Below are 10,389 nucleotides of genomic sequence, written 5' to 3'. Positions count from 1 at the left end.
ACCTATATTATCTTTACCAAGATCAAGTTCGAAGATGGGATCCATTTGGGAGTCACTACTTATAGTAACTCCCAAAAAAATTGTTAATATTTTCAATATTTATAAAACCATAGGGTGTGGGTATATATCTGAGACTTTTTACTTGTTTAAAAACATATTTTAATAGTCCACCGTTAGGCATGAATCTAGATTATATACGATCTCTGAATATTAAATCGACAACCCTATATGGGTATTCATTCGGGAGAGAGTCACTAAAATCATAACAGCAGTTATCTCTCTAATTCAAATAAATTCTTTAAACAAATTCGTTAAAAAAACCTCTCGCAATTTCAAACTCTTCGCGAATAGGTTAATAACAACAAAATATCAGTAACACCATACGACGTTTAATCGACGGCGGATCGTATTAGTTAAACGTTTTGGTGGTGCATTTGCTTATTTGCACTGAAGGTCATTCATTTATTTAACGGCAGTTATTGAAGGTTTGCAAAACTACCACACAATGCGAACCTGAGTGAATTCAATAGCCGTAAAAACGTGACTCTATTCTTATTGTGTTAAAAGTTTATAATATATTTAATAATTTAGTCAATTGAAAATAAAGTGAAACGGCTGATTTAAAAACTCACAATGGCTAATCATCGTCGAAAACTCATGGAGGGCAATAAAGTTTTATTTGCCGCAATATTATTTCTGGGTAAGGTATTTTCTTTTGCGTCTTGCTATTGTACCCTACATTATTACAGGAGGAGGTTCCGATTCAAAGTAGCTTTGACACGCAATTTTTTTAAAATATTTTCTAGTAAAAAAATTTAAGAAACAACTAAACATTTTTAAAAATATTTCAATGGGTCAACTATACGATAGGATTTTTTAAAAATATTTTTTTGTTTATTTAAAAAAAAAATAGTTATTTAAATTTGTTGACTTTGTGTCTAATTGTATGTACAACGCATTGTGCTCTTTTGTTACAGACAGATGATGATTTTCCTAGGCGCTATTCCCACACTCTCATCACTATCAATGTTACAAATAAATGATTTTGTACACTGAAAGAAAAAAATCCTAGGTTATAGACAAAAAAACTATAACAAATATCATTTCAATCCTCCTTAAATTTACCTTGAAACCACTGTACGTTTTATGACATTTTAACCCGTTTCATTTTTTATGAAAACCCTGACTTACGTCACTTTACCATTTATTGTAAAAATAGTTACAAATCTCTCTGTTTACATGACACGTGTAAAAAGAGGTTGTCGGCTTTTCATTCCAAATAAAGTCTCTTCAGAATTTCCCTCACGTGTTTGCCACCTTTGTATACAGAGAGAGAGAGAACACTCACAGCCCCAACACAGCAACTGTTACAACAAGTGCAACCCCAATTTATGGGAAACAAAGCAAAAAAAAAAAACAAATTTGTCAGTAATGCCAACAACATTTCAACGTTTTGGAAAAATAATCTTTAACCCTTTCAGTGTCAAAAAAATTTTTGTCGGAATAAAAATCTAAAATTTTGTACTTAATAGCATATAAAGGCATAGAGTTTAGAAAAAAACTTTTCTTTTTTTAACCCTCGGACAGTTTTGTCTGTCTTTCAGCAAAAACAAAGACATCAATTGTAACGGTACATAGGATAACCGAAAATCGCAAAAAAAGAGAGTAATTTTAAATGTAAAAAATTCACACCTAATGGTTAGGTTAGGTTTGGGGATGTGCAGTCACTTAAGTGGTTGCAGCACTCTGGGATCATCCACGTGAAGAAAAGAGATAATGACAGATCTGTAAGGGAGAGAAGATTGGGAAAATAAAGGGAGATGAGAAGCTTACAGAAAGATATAAAAAAAAGGTAAGATTGGAATAAGATCGATGGCTATAGGAATCAGACAGAAGATGTGTTACGTGTCAAGGTTGTGCTTTCCTAACCACTTTAGGTTTCTAATTATGCTGTAGATTAGAGCAGGTTCGGTTGTTGAGAAGAATCTAAGACTCGGTAGAAAATGAGCACCTACTAGTCTGTGCCGCCTGTAAGCCAGGGCTGGGCAGTGACACAGGAGATGTTCAATTGTCTTCGTCTCCTCCTCGTCAACGCAGAGTCTACAGTAATCAATTGCATAAAGATCCTGTTTACTAGTAAAAGCCCTGATATTACAGTTGTCAGTAATGATTCCTATCATTACACTTATTTCAGCTTTGCTCAGGTTCAACAGTGAGTGCGTTCTTTTGGTAGACCGAGTCGGCAAAATGGATCTTGACACGTTGCACCTTGGTTCATTGTGCCAAAGTTCATAGGCTCTTTCGTCGAAGAATGCCTCAAAGTTCTGGTAAAAATGACATATGGGTTGTTTGGTTGAGTCATCAGTTGCTAGATCTGTGGATTGAGATCCTCGTCTAGCTAGTTCGTCCGCTCTTACCCAAGATGTCACAATGTTCTGGTACCCAACACAACCGATAGCTGTGAGTAAGTTAGGGATAAGTAAATCGACTTTCGACTAATTGATTAATCGACTTTTTGTACTGAAAAGTCTAAAAGTCGAAGTCTACTTTTGATCTATGAAAAAATCGTAAAGTCGACTTTTCGAGATCGACTTTCGATTATCTTCATGAATACTTTTTTTATCACAGAACTCAAATTGCCCAAAAATTGCACTTTCTGGAACTTTACTTTATCTGTTCACAATAATTTATATAAAAAATCAATTTTTTAGTCGATTTTGCAGAAGTCAGTAAAAGTCGAAAATCGATTATGAACAGTTTTGACAAAATCGAAAGATCGAAAAGTCGAATTTTTAGTCAAAGGCAAAAATCGAAAAGTCTAAAAATCGACTTTTTGGTCAGAGCCAAAAACCGAAAAGTCTAAAAGTCGACTTTTGCGCTCGACTACGTATCCCTAGAGTAAGTTCTTCCAAAGCGGCTCTGCATTTGAGGACGGCCTCAGATTTGATATAACAAGATTTGATGGATTTAAGAGCCGCTTGACTATTCACAAAGATAGTCACCGGTTCAATGACCTCTACATCCAGACTTTTTATCAATTCCGCTGCCTTCCAAATCGCGAAGATTTCAGCATGGAAAACACTACAATTGCAATCCAGCTTGTAGGTTAACTCAAGGCCTAGCCTCTGTACCTTCATCCAGCTTGGATCCGTCTGTTTAGAAGGCCAGACCGTTCAGAGGAGGGATACTTCGGTTCCAGTCGGCTCTACTAGCAATAAGGACATCTACATCGTCAAATCTCAGGATTGGTGATATATAGTCGCTTAGTTTACCGCGTTGGTCCACTGTCATACCTGGCTCGTTCAAAATACTACCATACCCAAAGGTACAATTTCGCCAAAGGTTTTATTCATGCAGTCTTAGGGCGCTTAATGCTGAGGCCCAGAGGCTTAAAGTTCAGCATTGCGTTCAATGCTGCTTGTGGCGTACTCCTTCTGGCTCCTGTAACTAAAATCGAGGCGGCTCTTTGTACCTTATCTAATTTACTGGATGTCGACTTGTGGCGTAGACATTTCCACCATACAAGAGAACCATAGGATAGGATGGGCCTTACCACGGTGTTATATACGGCATTTACATTAGAACTTTTTACCGGGTTAACCTACTTTATGAGAACCCACTGGGTTAACGAAATCCGGTTAAATGTAAACGTACTGTTATACAACCAGCGTATAGTCGATGGTTTTAGCCCCCAGCTATTCCCAATGGAGTTCTTGCATGCATAGAGCGCAATCATCGCCCGTTCCTCAACGTTCCTATGTCATCGTAGTTCACAGTCCAGGATTGCGCCGAGGTACGAGGCACTTCATCCAGTGGTGGTGAAGCAAAAACGCCGAGCTTACGCTTCCTAGTGAACATTACCAGTTCCGTCTTTGTTGAATTTACACCAAGGCCGTTTGTTCTGGCCCAAGGCGACAGCGTCAGGCTCTTTGCATAAGCTCCGAGATTGTTGACGGAAATTTTTCGGAAATCAATATCACCTCGTCGTCCGCATAAGCTACAACTTTGATACCTTTCCCCTTCAGTTCCCTCAGTATATTATTGATTACCAATAGCCATAGTAACGGCGATAGCACCGCTCCCTGAGGTGTGCCTCTAGTTACCTAATGGTTAAAAAAATATTCTTTAAAAAAATCCACGCATATTGTTGGTTGAAAAAAAAATATTCTTAAACAAATCAGGTTATTTATTGCCTATTGCTATCCTATCCTATTGCTCCTTGGAAACATTTTTTTAAATATCCTCGTCTTTTGGAAATATTATTTTTTTAAATCCACGCCTACTGTTCCTTGAAAAAAAAATATGTTCCAAGTAGGAAATAATTACGAATTATAAATATTTATTTTGATAATTATGAAAACGCGTTTTCTAAAGTTCCGTTCGTCGACATCACTGTAAACACAAAAGTCCGCTCTCTCTCATGGAAATAAACTAATTGTTGAGAGTAACTAACTTCTCATCTAAGCTTTTTTTTTCAAAACTGTTGACTGACTGTGGGTGTATTGGTAATGGGGATAGAAAGACAAAACATAACAAAATAAAAACAAAGAATGAAATAAACAAAAAAATCCATTACGCAGTCTTTTCTTAGTCACTGTAGTGATTTGTTGTGTATTTTTGTGTTTTGTGAACACTTTTCACCTTTCAAGTTCACAATGTATTCGAGTGAAATTGAAAACAAATTTTGATAAAAAATTCAATTTAAAATTATTAAACAAAATAATAGTGGTCAGAGTTTTGAAAATTGCAAAAAAAATTAATTATTATTCCACTACAAAAGCAAACAAAAAATGTTGGTTAATAAACAATAGTCATTGTTGTCATGTGGCGTGACTGAGTGACTGACTGGTGGGTGCTACAGTGAGGAATAGAAGAACGTGTACAGTTGTGTGTATTGTAAAAAAAAATTGTCAAGTATCTGGCAAATTTTTCAAAAAATATTCGAGTTAATAAAAAATGTCTGGTTAATGTTCGGATTGCAAAAGTATTGCTCAAAAATCCATACCTTTCCAAAATCTCATTTATTTGAGGTTTTCAAAATTTTGTTGAAATCAAGTTTTATTTGTTGTTGTTATTGGAATTGAAATTTTCCTTCCTCCAACAAAATGTTGCGGTCCACATCAATAAATTCATACCCTGGTGAGTATCTACGAACTTCTACAAATAAGTCAATGGTTTTGGATTTTTACAGAATATTTGTTCCAATCAGCAATAGGCGTGGATTTTTTCAAAATATTTTTTCAAGGCGTGGATTTTTTAAAGAATATTTTTTTAAGGCGTGGATTTTTTAAAGTATATTTTTTTAAGACGTGGATTTCTTAAAGAATATTTTTTCATAGCTTGGATTTTTTAAAAAATATTTTTTCAAGGCGTGGATTTTTTAAAGAATATTTTTTCAAGGCTTGGATTTTTTAAAGAATATTTTTTCAAGGTGTGGATTTTTTAAAGAATATTTTTTCAAGGCGTGGATTTTTTAAAGAATATTTTTTCAACGTGTGGATTTTTTAAAAATATTTTTTCAAGGTGTGGATTTTTTTAAAGAATATTTTTTCAAGGCGTGGATTTTTGAAAATATTTTTTCTAGGCGTGGATTTTTTTAAAAATATTTTTCAAGGTGTGGATTTTTTTAAAGAATATTTTTTTCAAGGCGTGGATTTTTTGAAAAATTTTTTTCTAGGCGTGGATTTTTTAAAAATATTTTTCAAGGCGTGGATTTTTTTTTAAATATTTTTTCAAGGCGTGGATCTTTTTAAAGAATATTTTTTCAAGGCGTGGATTTTTTAAAGAATATTTTTTCAAGGCGTGGATTTTTTAAAGAATATTTTTTTAAAGCGTGGATTTTTTAAAGAATATTTTTTCAAGGCGTGGATTTTTTAAAGAATATTTTTTCAAGGCGAGGATTTTTTAAAGAATATTTTTTCAAGGCGTGGATTTTTTAAAGAATATTTTTCAAGGCGTAAATTTTTTAAAAATATTTTTTCAAGGCGTAAATTTTTTAAAATTATTTTTTCAAGGCGTAAATTTTTTAAAAATATTTTTTCAAGGCGTAAATTTTTTAAAAATATTTTTTCAAGGCGTAAATTTTTTAAAAATATTTTTTCAAGGCGTAAATTTTTAAAAATATTGTTTCAAGGCGTAAATTTTTTAAAAATATTTTTTCAAGGCGTGGATTTTTTAAAGAATATTTTTTTTAAGGCTTGGATTTTTTAAATAATATTTTTTCAATGCGTGGATTTTTTTAAAGAATATTTTTTCAAGGTGTGGATTTTTTAAAGAATATTTTTTCACGGTGTGGTTTTTTAAAGAATATTTTTTCAAGGTGTGGATTTTTAAAAAAATATTTTTTCAAGGCGTGGATTTTTAAAAAATATTTTTTCAAGGCGTGGATTTTTAAAAATATTTTTTCAAGGCGTGGATTTTTAAAAATATTTTTCAAATATATTTTTCAAATATATTTTTCAAAAATATTTTTTCAAGGCGTGGATTTTTAAAAATATTTTTTCAAGGCGTGGTTTAAAAAAATATTTTTTCAAGGCGTGGATTTTTAAAAATATTTTTTCAAGGCGTGGATTTTTAAAGAATATTTTTTCAAGGCGTGGATTTTTAAAGAATATTTTTTCAAGGCGTGGATTTTTAAAAAATATTTTTTCAAAAAAAATATTTCTTCAAGTCGTAGATTTTTTAAAAATATTTTTTCGAGGCGTTTTTTAAAAATATTTTTTCGATGCGTTTTTTAAAAAATATTTTTTCAAGGCGTGGATTTTTAAAAAATATTTTTTCAAGGCGTGGATTTTTAAAAAATATTTTTTCAAGGCGTGGATTTTTAAAGAATATTTTTTCAAGGCGTGGATTTTTAAAGAATATTTTTTCAAGGCGTGGATTTTTAAAGAATATTTTTTCAAGGCGTGGATTTTTAAAGAATATTTTTTCAAGGCGTGGATTTTTAGAGAATATTTTTTCAAGGCGTGGATTTTTTAAAAAATATTTTTTCAAGGCGTGGATTTTTAAAAAATATTTTTGTCAAAGCGTGGATTTAAAAAAAAAATATTTTTTCAAGGCGTGGAATTTTTAAAAAATATTTCTTCAAGGCTTGGATTTTTAAAGAATATTTTTTCAAGGCGTGGATTTTTAAAGAATATTTTTTCAAGGCGTGGATTTTTAAAGAATATTTTTTCAAGGCGTGGATTTTTAAAAAATATTTTTTCAAGGCGTGGATTTTTAAAAAATATTTTTTCAAGGCGTGGATTTTTATTTTTTCAAGGCGTGGATTTTTAAAAAATATTTTTTCAAGGCGTGGATTTTATTTTTTCAAATTTTTAAAAAATATTTTTTCAAGGCGTGGATTTTTAAAAAATATTTTTTCAAGGCGTGGATTTTTAAATAATATTTTTTCAAGGCGTGGATTTTTAAAGAATATTTTTTCAAGGCGTGGATTTTTAAAGAATATTTTTTCAAGGCGTGGATTTTTAAAAAATATTTTTTCAAGGCGTGGATTTTTAAAGAATATTTTTTCAAGGCGTGGATTTTTAAAGAATATTTTTTCAAGGCGTGGATTTTTAAAGAATATTTTTTCAAGGCGTGGATTTTTAAAGAATATTTTTTCAAGGCGTGGATTTTTAAAAAATATTTTTTCAAGGCGTGGATTTTTAAAGAATATTTTTTCAAGGCGTGGATTTTTAAAGAATATTTTTTCAAGGCGTGGAATTTTTAAAAAATATTTTTTCATTTTTTAAAAAATATTTTTTCATTTTTTAAAAAATATTTTTTCATTTTTTAAAAAATATTTTTTCATTTTTTAAAAAATATTTTTTCAAGGCGTGGATTTTTAAAGAATATTTTTTCAAGGATTGGATTTTTAAAAAATATTTTTTCAAGGCGTGGATTTTTAAAGAATATTTTTTCAAGGCGTGGATTTTTAAAGAATATTTTTTCAAGGCGTGGATTTTTAAAAAATATTTTTTCAAGGCGTTTTTTAAAAAATATTTTTTCAAGAAGCCAAAGGGCGTGGATTTTTTAAAAAATATTTTTTCATGAATTTTTAAAAAATTTTTTTCAAGGCGTGGATTTTTAAAAAATATTTTTTCATGGATTTTTAAAAAATATTTTTTTCAAAACGTGGCTTCAAATATTTTTTTAAGGCGTGGATTTAAAAAAAAATATTCTTTCAAGGCGTGGATTTTTAAAAAAATATTTTTTCAAGGCGTGGATTTTTAAAAAATATTTTTTCAAGGCGTGGATTTTTAAAAAATATTTTTTCAAGGCGTGGATTTTTAAAAAATATGTTTTCAAGGCATGGATTCTTAAAAAATATTTTTTCAAGGCGTGGATTTTTAAAAAAATATTTTTTCAAGGCGTGGATTTTTAAAAAAATATTTTTTCAAGGCGTGGATTTTTTGCACTTAGTCCCTTTACCATGCCATCGAACGATTCGCAAGAACATTTGCACTTGACTTCCCGTGTCTGAGCACTTGTCAACCACTTGTAAGAGGAAATAATTTAATAAAGACCTGCATACCACTACTACAAACAATAATATCTAACCACATTTCACTCTCTTCTATCTCTCTCTCTTTTCCCCTTACAGCTTTATTGCAATCTCTCAATGCGGCCTCCGTGCAATTTCCAAAATTAGTCAATGGAACAGCTGAGCCAGTCGATGCCTCACGTTATGAATACGCAATCGATGGTAAGACCACCATCAGTCGAACGGGTTTAGCTCAAAAGGACGGTCAGGATAACGTTGATCCGACTGCAGCGAAATTCAATATGCCGACAAAGAACGGTGATGGTTGTGCAGCAACAAATCTAACGGCACTGACATGGGCTCATGCAGTCAATAGCCAAAAGGAGCTAACGGAAGCTCTTAACAGTAAGTAAAGGAGGCGAAATGAAATGTGTTGAATGTTCGGTTGAATTCTAGAAATGAAAATGCTACCAAAATAAACTGCTGGAGGCTAACATGAGGCGTATACATAATAGTTATTAATTTTTAAAAGACCTACAATAAAAAATTAAATGCAGGACGAGAGTAAAAATGAAATAATTATTTGAAGACCAGAAAGGTCTTCCTTCGTGTTTTGGAAACAGTAAAAATCATTTTGAGAAACATAGAAATGCCCCACACAACTCTGGTATAGAGGTCCAATGAATCAAGCCTTACTTTCATTTAAGGTTTTCCCCCACATCGTCCTCTCTCTATTTTCTAAAAATAAATCCGTTATCTAATTACATTTCTAAATTTTTTCCAGGTGACATTGATATGATTGAGGCCGATATTGTTATGGGCAAGATTAATAATACCGGTCCCGATATGCCTGTGATGGCCCATCCACCAGCCAACAATTCCGACATTTCGCTCGAATCCTTTTTACAACAAATTAAGAAATACAATGACGGCAACAAAGAGAAGATGAAGGGTGTTAAATTGGATTTCAAATCGATTGAGGTGTTTGAAGGTGCTCTCAAAACCTTGGAAGACAAAATACCCGAGGTAACTATTTCAAATCACCAATATTACTTAGATACCACTATTAAAATATTTTGTCTCTCTTTTCCCCCAGATGACCTATCCGATATGGTTAAATGCTGACATCATAAGTGGTCCCGTCAATCAAAACAATACCATACCCGTTGATCCACAACGTTTCTTCGCCGGCTCCTCCAAATTCCCTCAAGCCGTCCTCTCAATTGGTTGGACCACAAAATGGTCATCGGATTTTAATAATGGTTCATATACATCGCAAGAAATCGATGCCATGATTTTAGCCATTAAAGCAAATAATATAACCGAGACTGGGCAACCGATAACATTCCCTGTGCGGGCTGGTATTGCTGCCAATAGCCAAGAGGAGTTACATGATTTGGTGAAAGCAATTAATGGCACGAATACTAGTACCCTTACCATATGGTCTTCACAAAACGATTATGTTGATATTGCCAAATTGAGGGAGTTGATATTTTCATTTGGTTTCGATCGTGTCTACTTGGATGTGCCCGAAGAGGTATCAAGTCAATTGGATTTGGGACGTGAGGATAATGAAGACAGTGGAAGTGAGAATGGTGGCCCGCAGGGCAATGGTGCCGAGGGTAATAACCATGCCCTAACATCTTTGGTTAACTTTAGTTTAATAAGTGCTGGTCTTTATTTGTTTAGTTTGTATTTAGAGAAACTTCGACTTTAAAAGAAGATGATCGGATTTTTGTGTTTGTAAAGAACTTGACTAATGTTTTATGTACTTTGACGATATGATACGATTTTTACTGATAATAAAAAATAATAAAAGAAACGAAATTTAATTATTGTTGTTTCTTAAATAAAAAAAATTTGAAAATATATGAGTCCAAAAATAATATGATGTTAGGTGAGTGGGTTTGGCTGGGCAGTTGAAT

At 32.2% G+C, this 10,389-nt stretch overlaps 1 protein-coding gene across 1 annotated transcript; it reads left to right on the top strand.

The window, feature by feature from the left end:
• The first annotated feature begins 633 nt into the window (after positions 1-633).
• Positions 634-10,181, top strand: LOC133334735 (protein FAM151B). The gene is made up of 4 exons (XM_061543062.1): positions 634-700; positions 8,585-8,869; positions 9,249-9,490; positions 9,561-10,181. Exons 1-4 carry the CDS (start codon positions 634-636, stop codon positions 10,179-10,181), a joined length of 1,215 nt encoding a protein of 404 aa, XP_061399046.1.
• Positions 10,182-10,389: the final 208 nt, after the last annotated feature.

Source organism: Musca vetustissima, unplaced genomic scaffold (genome assembly GCF_032173495.1).
Source record: "Musca vetustissima isolate MV318-11 ecotype Yass unplaced genomic scaffold, APGP_CSIRO_Mvet_v1 utg12493, whole genome shotgun sequence".
NCBI classification, from domain to species: Eukaryota; Metazoa; Arthropoda; class Insecta; order Diptera; family Muscidae; genus Musca; species Musca vetustissima.
The sequence above is the reverse complement of the archived record's forward strand: the minus strand, read 5'-3'. Positions and strand labels throughout refer to the sequence as shown.